The sequence below is a fragment of the Diospyros lotus genome, chromosome 1 (genome assembly GCF_014633365.1).
Source record: "Diospyros lotus cultivar Yz01 chromosome 1, ASM1463336v1, whole genome shotgun sequence".
Lineage (NCBI taxonomy): Eukaryota > Viridiplantae > Streptophyta > Magnoliopsida > Ericales > Ebenaceae > Diospyros > Diospyros lotus.
This window is the reverse complement of record NC_068338.1, coordinates 46,863,118-46,879,383: the sequence shown is the minus strand read 5'-3', so window position 1 is coordinate 46,879,383 and position 16,266 is coordinate 46,863,118. Positions and strand designations below refer to the sequence as shown.

Genomic DNA, 16,266 nt, shown 5'->3' with positions numbered 1-16,266 from the left:
ATTTTAATTTCTCACCGTACAGCAAAGCAGGCCCCAGTAGTGATCCAACAAATTGTCTTTAATCTTCCCCTGCGTAATTTGCTACAAATTTCTTCCATTCTCTTGGATCTAATACTTCAGTCAACAAAGAATGATGTGTCACAAGCTCACCATGATGTGAAATCTGACTAGAACAGGTCCTTACCTGTACAAGCCAGTGATGTGGAATCTGCACATTATTTAGCAAATGAAAGGCAGGGTAGGGTTCACAATGAAAAATGAGGCTACTAAACTCTTTAATTCGCAGAAATGGTAATGTGTAACAACATATTAGGTAGAACAGCAGAAATTGGGGGAGGGTTGGGGGGTTATGCTGCTAAACTCAATTCATCAGTGATTGCTTCACCCACAACGTGTGATGCCTACCTCAGTTTTTACCCATTTTCTGTACATCATCAAATTCATTCCTCCATTGTTCTAGCCTACTCTTATCTTCCGTGAAATGAAATAACTTAAAACAGTTTATTTCGGTAACACGACATTTGGAGGATCTGCCACGCACCCGATCATTGAAAGCTATCTTTCCTCTGCAGCAGCTTCAAGCTTCCATTGGTACCTCGGACCAGTACAGTGTCAGATGGCCGCTTAAGCTGATGTAACATTGTATGGCAATAAATTGTGTCAGGAAGCAGGCTTCAACAAATAGGTGTATAATTGTCACAGAGGTACTTCCACTGTCTCCCATTCGAGGAACCCTAAAATGTCAGCGCGAGAATCATAAGAAGCTGCAAGTAATTTACTCACCGAGCCTCTCCATCTTCCAAAGATTTGTCCATTTGGCCCAAGGATTTCTCTCTATCTTCGTTAGCTTCTTCAACAGTTAGTTATATGATCAGAATATGTAAACCGTCCAAACCTAAAAACAGTGGCAGCTTGGCAAGTTTGGCCTGAATGGCAGTCCTTAGTAGAAAACTAAGTTAGATTCCATTAATCCGGTCTGATGTGGGAGACACAGAATGGAGATTCAGAGATGGGCCGAGTCTGACATGATCCCGCAATAGCTGCTGACTCACACGATCAGCCAAGACTGATTGCCCATCATATGGTTCACCGTGAATGGGTCTTCCAGACTGCTTTCCTAGAGTCTCACTTTCACTAGACAAAAAATCTCGAAAGATTTGAGATCCTGACTGCATGCCCCTGAAGATATCCTGTTTTGGATTATGATAGGAGGGGCTATTAAGGTATGGACTCTGGGGGGTGTTTGTCTTGCTTCCAAAGCCCTCCTGTAAGTAAACAGATTGGTTAAGGTGGTGAAATGGGATAGTACCACCGCAACCCGTGAGAGGTGTGGATGAGCCTGACATGGCATGTGGGCTAGATATAGGCGATGGAGACACTCTTCCATCCAAATTTTGCGGTGACCTAGGATGTAAAAGAGGGCTTCCAACTGGAGATACTGGGCATGATATATTCCTTGGAATCTGAACTTCGCTGGAGAATAGAAGCATGAAAGGACATGGTAAAAGATGGTGTTGTTTACATTTAAAATACTAGAAGTACAGAAAACATAAGTCTATTACGAAATTAGTTTCTTTAAGAATGATGGTTCACAAATTAACAGAGAGAGAGAGAGACCTGGAATAGAGACCAGTTGAAACTCTGGAAGAATGGATAGCAAGTCTTTCAGAATCCAAGTTTGAAACATTTCTAGCAAGTCCAACATCCTGAAGGTCAAAACCCAAAGCAAGGAGAGTAAAGCATTTGAGGCTGACAGCAAACTGCTACTATCTAGTCTTTATTAGTTAGCAATTTTGATTTAAATTTGAAACTTTTCTTGCCTGTCCGATGCCCTGAAGATCAGAAGGGGAAAAAAAACAAAAAACAAAAGATAAAATGCTTGAGTTTAGAGTCTCCAGTTAATTTAAGCAATTTTGCTTACAACCCCGTTCCCTTGGGTGGGAATGAATTGACTTGATGCTTCTGGCTAAATATTTTCTACAGTTAAATGGTATGACTGGTAGTAAATGGTCAGCCACTAGCTCTAGTTTTTCCAGAGACGGCCTTAAAACTCCAAATCATTTTACTACTCAGTTTTAGATAAAATTATCAGCCTATGTGTGTATCTGTCAGCTGCAACATTTGGATCTCCTATATTTAATTCTAGACTCCACAGCTATGAGTTCTTCAGACTCTCATGCAAAGTCCCCAACCTCCGTCCATTAGACAGCATTGCTTCCATCCTCCCATCCCAGAGGGGAACAGAAACATAGGTTTCAAACTCATAGATTCAGCTTTTCAGGTCCATATCATGCTTTTGATTAGCTCCCACTCATTTTTTGAGCTTTCACAACTCTTCCAGTTAAAGAGTTAGAAAACAAACAATAAATCATAGTCAGTAGTTACATAGCACTGCTTACGTAAAAATGCCAACAGAAAAGTGTTTCGCCACCAAATTACTTACTGAATATTGTAGGAGTAACAGAATTCATTTGAAAAACTGTAAAGAAGCTGGAGTCCTGATTAGACACTAGACAGGCACTTTATAACTGTTAAAATTATTTTCAAAGTTCCATGACTGTGCTAAAGTATAAAAGATCTAAATAGAAAATTATTAGCAGCTCTCCACATGAAAACCAAGTGAAGAATAAAACACCAGTACTTTAATGAACCACAGAGAAAAAAATATTGTGAACTTATGAGCATATTCATGAACATAAATGACCGTCAGGAAATTGTAATTCCTAACAATTACGACATGGGATACTTTTCTCGAGTAGGCCTAGAGCACAGAAGAGGCTGCTTATGATTGAAATAAGTAGGAATTGATCCCAAGGAACTTTTCAAAAGTAGAATACCTTAGTAGAGAATATAAATTGATTAGTAACACTACAATTCACTAAAAATACCAAAAGGAGTATGACTTTTCATTCATGTTAGATCCAGCTGAATTAGGTACGAGAAATTGGGAAAAAAAAAATTGGGCCAGCCCCTCTGGAAAACAAGGCCCATGCCAACGCAGGTCATGCACAAAAGCTAAAGGGCCCATACAGTAGAGTTATACAAGTAGGGCGGGTAACCCCCCCAACACAGCAGAGAGCCTAATTTGGCTCTCTCTCTCTCTCTCTCTCTCTATTATATGTATGTATATATATATATAAATACATGCTCATACTATCTCTAACTGATCTCTTTCTCCTCACACACTCCTCCGTTACTCACAATACCCTTGCAGCTACCGTCATTGTAAAATGATATTGTCACTTAGGTTTGTGATGCCAAAAGCCTAGACACACCTCTTGAATACATAGATTGTTGTTGATGAGATAGAAACCTACCAGGTAATTAGACTCTATTGATTCATGATTTATGGATGTACATATTTGACTAGTGATGTATTCATTCACTCAAATTCAAATACATTGACATTATTTATTATTCCATTCAGACAATGTACTCACATTCATATTGATGACTTATGCATGACGTTATTTAGTTACATAGTGTATCTACGTTTTCATTCTCTTGTCCATTTATGTTATTTGATATTGCTTTGTATCCATACAGGCTTGTTGATCCCTAGTTGGGCCCATTGCCCTAGTAGGGGTTTGCACTAGTCACAGCCTTTCTTTTTGGGGTTGTGACATTTTGGAACATATACATTTGAAATTACATAACAACCAAATGCCTGCCAGAATGAAGTAACTTGTTATACGTAATTACTCAGAGATTTAAGAGAGAGCGAGAGAGAGAGAGAGATGTATTTATACAATCTTTTTCATTTTTATCATTGCAACGTCACCTTTGTCCTCATAACAGCCTAAATTGTTAGATAACTCCTCAAATCTGATTATATTGTGATTGGTTTTATCTCATCTGATCAGGTTGATTTGATGGCAATTCTGATTAGGGGATTAGGATAGGTTTGGAAGACTTAATCCACTAGAGTTGTAGCATATAAATCGGCAACCCCTAGTTCAGTTGCTGGTGGACCACACCCAATAATTTGTGGGATGATGTAGCTGGATTAATGTAATTGTGTCTTGGATGAGCACATTCCATCGCTTGGTAACCAGAGTCCTGGTGTGCAGGTGACTAGTTATCTAAAGGCATGAGATTAGTTTGCTTATGCATGATTTGGTTTAGTGATTATTGTGGATGTAGGCCGTTGAGCTGAACCACGTAAAACTTTTTTGTGTTGTTATTTTCTCATTGATTTCTGTTTATGTTGGCTTGCGAGATCCAATCCTAACATAAATAAATAACTGTGCCATTGCACCCCCATAAATACTCACAAAAAGAAAATAAAAAAGAAAGAAGTCAGTCTCAATTCCACCTCATATTCTTGTAAAAAGAAGCTTCAATATTTGCATGCCTAGTTTAGCCTATTTACACATATTTCATCATTGATGTGAATAGTTCAATATTGGTTTCCAGTCAACAAAACTGCATTTACAGTTAAGACTGCTAGTTGGATCGTGCCAATTTCACCAAAAGACCAAAAAGAATCCAACCAACCAATCCCATTCAGATTGGCTTGTAGAGAGAAGGGTAATTATATATTTTATATTATTATTTTTACTTTCAACCTGCTCACTCATGTGGCCAGACTTCACTGGATAAGTGTGGCAAGCACATGCAACTACTGAGATAAGCGGTTGGCATAAGCAGATAGGTTTTAATTTTATACATATTTTTATCTAATTTCAAGCTTAACTTTATGTTATTTTTTCTACTTAAAATGTGCGTTTTTATGGATTTTACATAATTTAAATTTCTTCTTGTAGGAAACAAGCAAAGGAAATTAATTTGAAGAATTTGGAGCAAAAGGATATTATATGTTAATTTATAATATTAATATTATAATATAATTAAGAGAAGGAATTCTTGGCGAGGGTACAAATTAAAAAAGAAGTCAAATTAAAAGGGGAGAAAGAAGTCCAATTGGAGGACTAGGGTGGCCATGCTTTATATATATATAATAATATAAAGGCAGAGAAGGGGAGATTGAATTGGAGGGCGGGAGGAAATTGGAGGAGAATTGGAGAAGGAAAAGGCTCACGCACAGCCGCCTCACACAAGGCCGCATGTAACAGCAAGGCAAAAGACAGATGCGGGGAGCAGGAGCGGACGGATTTGGTCAGATCCGGCAGATCTGGGCAGGGAGCTTCCTCTTCTTCATTCAATTTAGTTTTTATTTTTATTTTAATTATGTCTAGCGAAATTATTTTAGCTAGGGTTTGGATGGATTTTAATTTTGAGATTATGTTATTATTTGTTTAGTTTGATTCAAAACCCGATTATTATTTGTATGAGGAATTTATATTGTTGTGTTTAATACTTTAAAAGATTAGCCACATTTTAATAATTTAATGATTTATGCATAACTGACTAAATGATTATTATAAATTAGATCCATAGGCAATATAAATCACATGTTAGACTATGATATCGAAAGATGATTAGTTCATGTGTGGAAATCGAGGAAACTTAGTGAGTCAAATCCCTTCTGAGATTAGAGGTTTTCAAAGAACTTAATGCTTATTTGTTCTTTTAACATCCGCTTAGAAATTTGATAGTAGAATTGAATTAATAAAAGATTAATATGACTTGAGAAAACTTATTAATTAATTGAGAGAAATCCACTATCATATGCAAATAATTTTAAAATATTGTAAGGATATTTTTGGTTTTGAATTGGGTTAAATAGATAATTACATAACCCAAATTAAATGAAATCTAAAACCTAATTGCATTCATTTATTAGTTTTTCTCATAAAAGAATTTAGTTTTGCTTTAATTTCATCTTGTTAGTTTTTATTTTTCTTTTTATTCATTCAATTAATTAATTAGTTCAACTTAGGTTAATTTAAAATTGGTTTGGTATTGTAATCTAGTCCTTTGGGATTGACATTCTTTTCATCGCTATATACATATTTGACTAAGGTACATTTGCTTAAATTAATTATGCATAAATCACACATCACATACCATGCTAGAAAACTTAAACCATGATGTGGGATAGTTTTGACATTAGTTTATTTGAAAATAACAAATAAGCAGAAAAGAGTACCATAGATTTTGCTCCAGCAGGTGCCTCGGGAAGCTCAGGACCTATAACTGCTCTCTCCAATGATGCAGCATTTTTCACAAATGGATGTTCCAAAAGCTGAGAAGCACTAGGACGATGTAGTGGATCACGTTGCAAACACCGCCTCACAAAATCCTTTCCATCATCTGAGAGGTGATGAGGGATTTCAGGAAGGTCTTTACTGTTACCAATCTTAAACATGGCAGCAATCTTCAGCCCATAACATTGGAAAACATCATGTACAAGAAGAAATAACAAAACTTATCAGAAGTTGAGTAAAGTAGGAATTTAGATCTCTGATTAAAATGTATAATTCAGGAAACAAACAAAACTCAACATAGGGGACCTTTGATAAATTGATTAAACAAGAAAAGCTTAAAAGTTCCATTTTCTGTACAAATTACTGACCCCTTCATATTGGCTCCATGGAGGTTTTGCAGTAGCCATTTCCAAAACAGTGCATCCAAGACTCCATATATCAACAGCAAGGTTACAACCATTTGAATTCTTGATAACCTAGGTGAACAAGGAAAAAGGAGTTGAAAAATACCCCACTACAGACCATGTCATAGCAAAGAAATCAAGGCTACATTAGTATAGTCTGACCTCAGGTGCCATCCAATAAGGGCTTCCCCTAAATGATAATGGACAAGGCTGTCCAGTGATCTGAAATGAAACAGAAGATTAGATATTTTGAAATTTTGAATTCATAAAGGCCATGGCTTACAGCCTTGTTTTCTTCCTAACATAATGAAAAAATAGCAGCCTGGGGAATCTTATTGTAAATAAAGTATACATCAGACTCATCAAATACTGCCTTATAATGTCAGAATTTCTTAACTCCATTGGCATAAACTCAGAGAATGATAGCATATTAAGCAGCATAAACAGTTACAGTGTAGGTACTCAAGCTGAACCTGACTAATACTGTTGTTTGAAATCTTAAAATCTGACAGGTCAAGAGCACATACTGCATATACTTTCTTAAAGTTAGCTTAAACACAACAATAATAATATGCTAAAACTAGTAAAAAGTTACAATTCAGTACTCAATTCAAACATGACTTATGCTCTTTTTGTATAAGTTAACTCACAATGTACACATGTATTTACTACACTTACATGCTTTGCCATTCCAAAATCCGCCAACTTGACACGACCATTTGGGTCTACAAGAATGTTTGCTCCCTTAATATCCCTGAAAATGAGATACAATTTAAACCAAAAAAAAAAAAAGTATAATCCTATTAAAACTAACACAAACTCCAAGACAACCACCAGAAGAATAACGCTGCAGATAACTACATAAGAAAGCTTAGCTAGTTTTACCTATGAACAGTATTTTCAGTATGCAAATATGCCAGCCCTGACAGTATTTGTTTTGTGTAGCTCCGAATTGCTAGTTCACCAAACTGTCCATATTCTTGGAGAAGCTTATAGATCGAACCACCAGACACATACTCCAAATATATATAGAGTTTATCACCAACCTGCTCAAGAAACATAAGTTCCAATACCTTAGTTATAGGATTTCTGGAGGTCACAAATAAAAGCATACTTTCCCATTAAGATTCAATAGAAACATAGTTTGCAGTGGCACACCTAGAGGCAAGCCATTTGACTAGAATTTCCATTAAAGGCCAAAATACGTTAGAAAAACTGATGACTCTTGTTTAGTTGAACCAATGTGAAATGCAGAAGCAATTTACAAGTTGTGTCAAAAATACATGCTTATATGTAAAGTTACAAAATGTGACAGCATGAAGGCTACAACATGAAAATAACATCCTTTTTAAAAATCAACAGAAGTAATTGGCAACTTACTGTTTCAGACCCATAATACTGCACAATATTTGGATTCCTTAAGCGACTCAACAATGAAATTTCCTGTCAAGAATTACTCAAGTAAGCACTTTCCTACAGCAATTAAAGTTACTTAACAAAATTAAATAAATAAATAAGTTACCAGAGAGAGAGAGAGAGAGAGAGAGAGAGAGCGCTTCAAATTGAAAACAGAAAACTTTATCTTAGAGATAAATTTTCTGGTTAACAAACTTACTTGTCCCAGCTGCTTTGCACTTTCCTTGGACTTGGCATCATCGGATAATAATGTAACCTCCTTCATTGCACACATTTCACCGCTTTCACTATAAAAATATTACAAGGCAATGCATGATAAATACACTTACAACTGGAATAAAACAAGATGAAATATGCAGGAAGCACACCATGCTACAGAAAGGTAATTCCATATAAGTTCATATGCATGATAACTTACTTTGGTTTCATATAAACCTGCACACAAACTTAAATGATACTATCCTATAAAAAATATAAAAGGGGAAAAAAAAATGAAAATCAGAGAACAAATAGTTTAGTCTGACCTGTTAAAACCAACATAAACATGCCCAAATGTCCCTCTACCAAGCAACTTTCCTTTTTTCCAGCGAGAACCAGGACTTGTTGGATGCTCTGACCTTCCTGGACTTCGTGGAACAGAGGGAGATGCTGCTGCTGAATTTGAATGAGAGAAAGGATAAGCATTTGAAACTGTTACAGGAGGAAGAGGCAACCGGTGACTTTGTTGTTTCCCGTCATCAGTGGCTACCCCTCCAGCTCTAGGATGAAGTGGTGTGACAGCACCACTATGAATTCTGGAGCCAGGGCCAGGGCTAGTCATTCGGGGACTCGGAATTAGTGAATACTCTGGGCTACCTCGACTAGGCTGCCAAAATAACTGTCCTGACATATCACCTCCCATTGAATTATGCCCAGAATTTTGCCCTGAGCCTGGACTGGAACAATGACCTGATCCAAGTAAAGGTAGATCTGGATATGTCTTCCCAGTCCAGAAAGCAGCATTTATAATTTGCTCGGTACCAAATGCTCTTACTGGGCTTCTGGAAGGACTTGACATTGAGCTATCTGGAGCACTGAAGAAATTCAAATTACCATGGGAAGGGACCTGTAAATTTGGTATTTGGTTTCTCAAATGTCTCCTTTTAGGTGATGAAGAGAAGAGCTGATTAGCTGGTTTTATTGGTTTCCTTGACTTCATTTCCATGACAGACTGGTCCTTTACCATCACGCTTGAAAAAAAAAATGAATAAACATGTCAAGCATGAAATATAGTGTATGTTAATAAAGGCAGGGAAAATCTAAGTAAAGAAAAATGATGACAGGGCACAATAAATAATTAAAAAAAGGTATCCCCAATGCACAACGCTTCCCACTTTCTAGGCATTGGGGGAGGGTTGAATTTGTTTGCAGCCTTCCCCTTGTTTCTTTTTTTTTTTTCCTTGCAAAGTGGCTGTTTCTACAACTCAAACCAGAGACTGTCTAATCACAGAAGAGCAACCTTCCCTTTGCTACCAAGGCTCACACTCAGGATACCACAAATAATTAATGCAACAAAATAGCCACTTGAGTTTAAAGAGAAAAACACAACCATAAACACCATGCCTGAGAGATTTCATATCAAACTACCTAGGAGGACTTCCAGCAGCAGTTCTACTGCAATTTTCAGAGTCAGCTGCCAGGGGACTGTGCTGAGGTGGGTCAGTTGGTTCATCACTATCAGTGGAGCTCTCGCTAGAAAAGGAAGCAGTGACTATGTTTCCATCTAAATCTGCAGGATCTGGCCTGTTCTGAATGCATCCAGGTCTTGGGAGAGGCAGAAACGGTGATGCCTTGGTGCCTTTTTGTCTTGCTGATGCACTGATTCCAGAATCTGTACGACCTACACCAGCAGGGTGCAGACCAGGAAGGGGAAGCGGTTGTGCTTGACGACATTCAACAAAACTTTGACATCTTGCTACATGTTTAGACAGAGATGGCGACCTTGACCCTGGTCTGGACTGAGATCCCTTCTCTGAAACAGTATCACAGCTATTCCTTTGAGAACTTCTGGATCTACTGGAAGGTTTATTTTCAGATGAAATCTTGCATTTACGGTGAAATGAATCAATGAAACTTTCCTTGCTTGTTTTCTTCTTTGCTTCTTTAGATGACTTTGGCCACCATGAAGGCATGTTTTTATAGCTAATATATGTTGATGGCTATATCCAGCAGCAAGTAGAAACTTAATAAATAACTTTACAAAGCATAACTAACAACATTTCCCATCATTGTCCCCCATGGAGCTGCTTGCTCTCTAGTTATAATAACTGTACAAACTGCTTCTCAATGGCTACAATAACAATAGTGAAACATCAGGCGGAATTTAATGAATTGAACAAAAACAACCATTACAAGGAATGGGGAAAGAAAATACCAAGATAGCACCAAGTAAACAGCATAAAGTATGATTAATTTAAACAGCCATGAAACATTTCAATTAAAAAAAAAAAGAAAAAGAAGAAGATCAAAGTTGAAATCAAATGCAGGGGGAAAAACAAATCTTGGCAGGTGTCAGGCCAAGTCTTTGAATAAGCACCTACAAGAAAAGAAAATTTTGGCAATTTTTCACACACAGAAAAAGTTGTTAAATAAGCAATAACATAGAGACCTGCCAACGAGAAGATTGTATAACTCAGACTTCTGTTCAGCACATACTCCAAACATTTTGAAAATTATCCCATTAAAAATTTAGGTAAATTGCACCCAGGCTCTCTGTGGTCTAAAAATGTTTCTGGAGATCCCTGTGGCTTACCAGAGACATTTTTAAACTACAGGCCCTTGCAAATGGCCCAAATTGCAAGGGTTCAAAGTGCAATTCACCCTAAAAGTAAAATTTAGTAGTCAACTAAACAGCTAGTAAACAGAACAATAAAGCTCAACTCAAAAGATAAGCATACATAAATGTTCTTAAAAAATTCAATGTTAACCCCAGAAAGAGATGATATAGAAGTCACCAAAGACTCAAGGTACCATGCAAGGGTAGTACATGACATGAAGAGAAAATTAGCAATCAAGCATCCTCCTTGGCCCACTAACTCCCACCCCAAGTAAGTGTTCATGCCTCCCCATCCTGGAAAGGGAAAATGAAGGAAGAAATGAAAACTAGAAGACTCTTTCCCTTCTCTGTTTTCATTTTTCTTAACAAGTGCAAAACAGCTAACTCATGCATACAAAAAAGGAGACAGTAATCTTACCTGAGAAAATTTAAGAATCAAAATTATGCTCTGTAGCATGAACAAGAATGAACAGAATAACAGCTCATTTAAAATGGTCTGTAAGATTTCACGTCAGTGAGTGTATGTCAACTATGGCCTCTTCAAGGGATTATTTCTAAGACAATTTGCACACTGAGGAGGCAAGTAATCCTCCATGGCTTAGCACTTGCATCTAATTTTGAAGATAAACCAGCCAAGAAAAACTGTCTCGAGAAAACTTGTAGTTAATTAACAAGTGAGACACCAAAATATCACCCTCAGCCACAATTTGTACAACTCTAATTAAATTAGCAAAAAGTTTCATTAACTTAATGGAAAAATATCAAAATGTAACAACTGGATGCAGCTATCCAGCTTATATGGCGAGTTATTTTTCATTCTCATCTCATCTGCTAGTTCTTTCATAGAGGGCTCTAAGATCCATTTTTCAAACTGAAAAGCAAAATCTTATCACTTTATTGTAGTTGTTTTCGTGGTGGGTTTGGTATATCTTTGATTTTTTTTTTTCAGAGATTTCTTGGAGTACACATACTATCCTATTCGATGTACATGGATTGTTGGTAACTTTTTGATATTTACACAAATCTTATGTACTTTACCTAACAAAAGTCTTTAGTGAAGAAATGACCTTGGATCTCTTGCACATTCACTCAATAGAAGAACTAAAGTAACATTTCTTTGCTCACATAACTCATAGCTAACCTTCTTTCAGTTCAGTGAGTACTGAGGAAAAGGGAACAAAAAATTTGCAAAATAAACCAAGAAAAGATAGATTTGAAAGCACTTTTATTTCTAATACTTTCCATATTAAAAAAAAAACAAGGCTATAGGTCTCAGGCTCCAGGTTTCACAATAAAAAATCTCTTTCATGAAAAAGAATCATTTAGTATACATGACTGCCTTCCACTTCATTACTCCTTTAAAAGTAGAACTCTTCCACTACTATTTCAATTAAATTTTTTGCACCACATTCAGACACAGTAGACGATTCCAAGTTATCTAGATAGACAGATAAAACTAGAAATAATTTTTTCACTAGCATAATGTGCTTGTATACACTCCCTCACCGTCCATAGGCATTGCCAGTGCTGTTTAATTGCAGGAAAGAACATTAGAAGGTCAGATTATCTGGGTCCTGTTGACAACATTTTAGAGACAACTTCTTTGCTGAAAAATGGAGATCGCAAGAACCTTAAACTGAGAATTTTATTTTATCTCCAATAATTAACTTATGCAGTTTCATGGGAAAAAATTTCAAAATTGTATGGCTCAATGTGATTAGTGATTACCGTATCCTAATCAGCTTTCCCTCATTTGAACAAGTCCAACAGTGATCAGTCATTTGTGACAAAATTCAAAAACAAAAAACAACCAAAACCCTCGATACAAACATCAAACATTTGGCTTAACTGAATTAGGTTTCTTTAACATTTGCCCAACCACACCAAGTTGACCAACATAAAACCTTTTATAGATCAAAATTCAACTTTCTTTACATCCATTCCCCCATATTACCCACCGATCAAACAACGAACAACGCGGCTCATACACCTCAGCTAGCTCCTCCCTCTTTAGGTCAGAAATCAGCTCGATCTCAACTATTAAAACCGAAAAACCCAGTCTCCGGAAACAGATCTCACCATCAAATAACAAACAAACGTATAAACTATTCAACTGTCAGTACCCAGATAAAGATAATAAAAACTCACCTCAAATTCTGAGATACGCACAGCAAAAGAACAAGAGCCGATCTCACTCACGTGTCAGTACAAATCCAGTCAGTAAGTGCAAAAGCAAAACCCTAGTAATCTGACAGTGAGAGAGAGAGAGAGGGAGAGAGAGGAAACAAAAATGGGCTTTCGAGAATTTCCAATTGTGAGATTTGCAAGAAATCGCGTAGATACAACACTGGAACCAGAGAGAGAGAGAGAGAGAGAGAGAGAGAGAAGAAAAAGCGTTGAGAGTATGTCCAGAAAATACAGAGCTTTTTGTCTGAGTGATGATTTGTGGGTTTCCTTTCATGTTAATTTTTGGATTCAATATTGAATTTGATAATTAATAATTAATTATTAAAGTTAGAAATTTGGAATAATATTAAAAGCTCTTTTTTCCAACTTAATTTCACTCTATCATCTTCCCTTCTGCCCACATCCACATCTATGTATGTATGTATGTATGTATTGTAATTGTAATTGTAGTATCCCCCAATTTTGTTTATTAATATTAATAATCCTCTTTGTGTTTTTATCTTTTGTTACATACTTCCCAATGTTTTCAATTTGTAGTAGTTAATTTATTTTTTTTATCTATTTTTGGGCCACAAAAATACAAAATAAACACTCATTTTTATTTGTTCATCCGAACACATTCCTTTCTCTTTTAAAAATACATGACTTTTAAGTGTTTAATTTTTTATTAAATATTTAAAAAATAAGTAGTAAAAAAAGTTGTTCTAATACCACTTACCATTAATTAATTGTTAAAGATCTTTCCTTTTAAAATTTGACCCGAATTTGTATCATATGATTTAAAATAGTCAATAACTTCAAAACAATATCTTTCTTTCAAAAAAAAATTATTATTTACTAATTCTAATAAAAATGCAAAAAACACTAAAACCAACGAGTAGGGTAACAATTGATTAAAAGCACAAGAAAACTAGATTAGTTTATGATTAACTATACATTAAAAACATTTAATTATGGTTGGTCTCATTTGGTTAAAAACAATTTACAGCACTCAGTGACACGCACACGCACAAGCGCACGCACACGCACAAAGCACTTTTTTGACTGTAGGCATCTGATAAGAAGAATATCAGTAGACAGGATGGTGGATGGGTTGGCTGCTGCAAGACGTCTAGGGCTCATCATCCACCACTTGGCATGTAGATTAATCAACAAGGGGACCCTCTCTGCTTTGCCCTGTTGACTCTCATGTAGTGTGATTCAACCATCAAAAGTCTCATATAGTGTAATTTAATCAGTAATAGTGGTTTTAAGTGGTGATTAATGTCTTATAATAATAGTGTCAAACACATACAGTAATACTAGTAATGACGACGACGACTAAATATTTTGAAACAAGTCATTAAAAAATCTCCAAGATCTTAAGGGTGGAAGTGTCCAAATTTAGGCACTTAGAGATCATTGTTTGTATTGAAAGAAACGAAACAAAACAAATTTAAAGATTAGAAACCATATTTATTGCGTAGCCATAATTGCATAGGATAATTGGGAATACTAAAAGGAAGCTTGTGAGCATGCAAGGGGAGATGAATATGGCCGATAAACAACATGTGGGGCATTCCCCAACTCAATCCCACCACCAAAATCACTCTCACAGGTGTCTAAATATGGCCCCATATACCTTTCTTGTAGGTTTGTTGGGAACTTAGGCGCTTCGGTGCATCTCCTCTTAATCTTCTTGTACTTTGATCACAAGTTTTGAAATTGTTGCATGTGTACGCAATTTTTTTTATATATATCTTGATAATGTAACATTATGTCGTCAATAAAAAGTTTAGCGCATCCTTACTTTCTCATAATAAAAAAGAATAAAAAGTTAATAAAATTTAAATACAACAAGTTTTTCTTAAAAAGTCAACTTGAAGTTGAAAACATTAGAGATCCTAATGCCCCTCAATGAAAATTAAACCCGTGATGTTGTTTAGATGTGAAAAATGCAAGGATAAAGAATAAATTCATATATTTCTGGGATGTTGTTTAGATGTGAAAAATGCAAAGATAAAGAATAAATTCATATTTTATGGGATTGGATCGCTCTTGTGGAATTAAAAAAAAAAAGTCGCATCATTACTATATTAAGTCTTTATTTTTATTATGTAGAGTTAACTATATAAATTCTAACTCACTTATCATTTCTATCTATAATTTTATTTTTTATAAGACCAAAATTATTAATACCGTATCTAAGTGTCTCGCACTGAATTTTTTTTTTGTCTTCCATAATCTTTTTTTTGTTACATAAATACTCATTTCAATACATCCAAGGTTGTTAAAATCGGTATTTTAAGAGGGATCGAAAAAGTGTCCCTAAAATCGGATCGTAAAATCGAATCGTAAAATCGTAAGATTTTAAAAATAATTAAAAATACCCTTCAATTTTTGTAAATATATGTTTATAATAGCATAATTTTGTAGAAAATGAATTAATATCTTTTAATAACTTGATTATTCCTTATTATAGTTCAATAGATGATACTTCCAAAATATAGCTAAAAAACTAGCATGTTGGTATAGGCAATTTAGAGGCAAAATATAGGTAATTTAGAGGTAAAATATAGTTTAAAATTCTTTAGAGGATTCTTTCAACGTCTTCCATTAGATTTATGTTGCATTTTTTTCTTGATTTAACATTGATTAAATCAAGTAAAATCCCGATTTAGGGTTTGATGGTCCATTAATTAATTACTTGTTTGTCTTGATTTACTTATGCAATCAATGTTAAATCAAGTAAAAATTATAATTTAAATCAAGTAAATTAGAACTTATGCAATTAATGTTAGATGCTATGTGACATTGGAACTTATGCAATCAATGTTAAATCAAGTTCCAATTTAGAGGCAAAATATAACAATTCATTGCATAAGTTCCAATGTCAGATGCTATGTGACATTGAGACGTTGGAAACATCATCTAAATTGTAACTTAAATCAATGAAGGTCTTTAAATCGTAAAATCGTTTGGAGATCTCTGAAGCGTAAAATCGTAAAATCGTATATGTAAAATCGAGATTTTATAGGATTTTATCCGAAATTGGATTTTACATGGAATTTGAATCGTTTAGGAGTATTCGAATCGTAAAATCGTAAAATCGTATGCGTAAAATCGAGATTTTAACAACAATGAATACATCTACTCTCCTTGCAAAAACTTCCATTGATCTTTTTCTTATATAACTAAATCATTAATCGCATTGCAACTTAATTCAAGAAAGCGGGCCAATTGAAGGATACTAATATTAGGCAGGGATCTGGCTGTCTTGCTTTACCATGTAGCCATGAAAAGAAAGATCTAGCCATCTTCACCTCATTTTTGGAACTTCTTCCCCCCCCCCCCC

The 16,266-nt window shown here is 35.4% G+C and overlaps 1 protein-coding gene across 2 annotated transcripts; it reads right to left on the bottom strand.

Annotated features, from left to right (window-relative positions):
- Positions 1 to 244: 244 nt before the first annotated feature.
- LOC127796836 (mitogen-activated protein kinase kinase kinase YODA-like) lies at positions 245 to 13,178 on the bottom strand. Of its 2 annotated transcripts, XM_052329246.1 has the most exons (13): positions 12,894 to 13,178; positions 10,940 to 11,039; positions 9,557 to 10,259; positions 8,455 to 9,159; positions 8,130 to 8,217; positions 7,895 to 7,957; positions 7,400 to 7,560; positions 7,193 to 7,268; positions 6,677 to 6,736; positions 6,479 to 6,586; positions 6,053 to 6,280; positions 1,618 to 1,706; positions 245 to 1,473 (listed from the first exon to the last, which is right to left on the bottom strand). In XM_052329246.1, exons 3-13 carry the CDS (start codon positions 10,099 to 10,101, stop codon positions 957 to 959), a joined length of 2,640 nt encoding a protein of 879 aa, XP_052185206.1. In that variant the 5' UTR covers positions 10,102 to 10,259; positions 10,940 to 11,039; positions 12,894 to 13,178; the 3' UTR covers positions 245 to 956. The 2 variants fall into 2 exon arrangements, with proteins under 2 accessions (XP_052185206.1, XP_052185203.1); XM_052329243.1 differs by lacking the exon at positions 10,940 to 11,039.
- Positions 13,179 to 16,266: the final 3,088 nt, after the last annotated feature.

Coding starts and splice junctions, on each gene's coding strand:
- LOC127796836 (XM_052329246.1), bottom strand. CDS start 10,101: ATGCCTTCATGGTGGCCAAAGTCATCTAAAGAAGCAAAGAAGAAAACA. Junction 9,160..9,556: donor GCTGCTGGAAGTCCTCCTAG/GTAGTTTGATAT, acceptor TTTTTTTTCAAG/CGTGATGGTAAAGGACCAGT. Junction 7,269..7,399: donor ACTGAAAATACTGTTCATAG/GTAAAACTAGCT, acceptor TCTCATTTTCAG/GGATATTAAGGGAGCAAACA.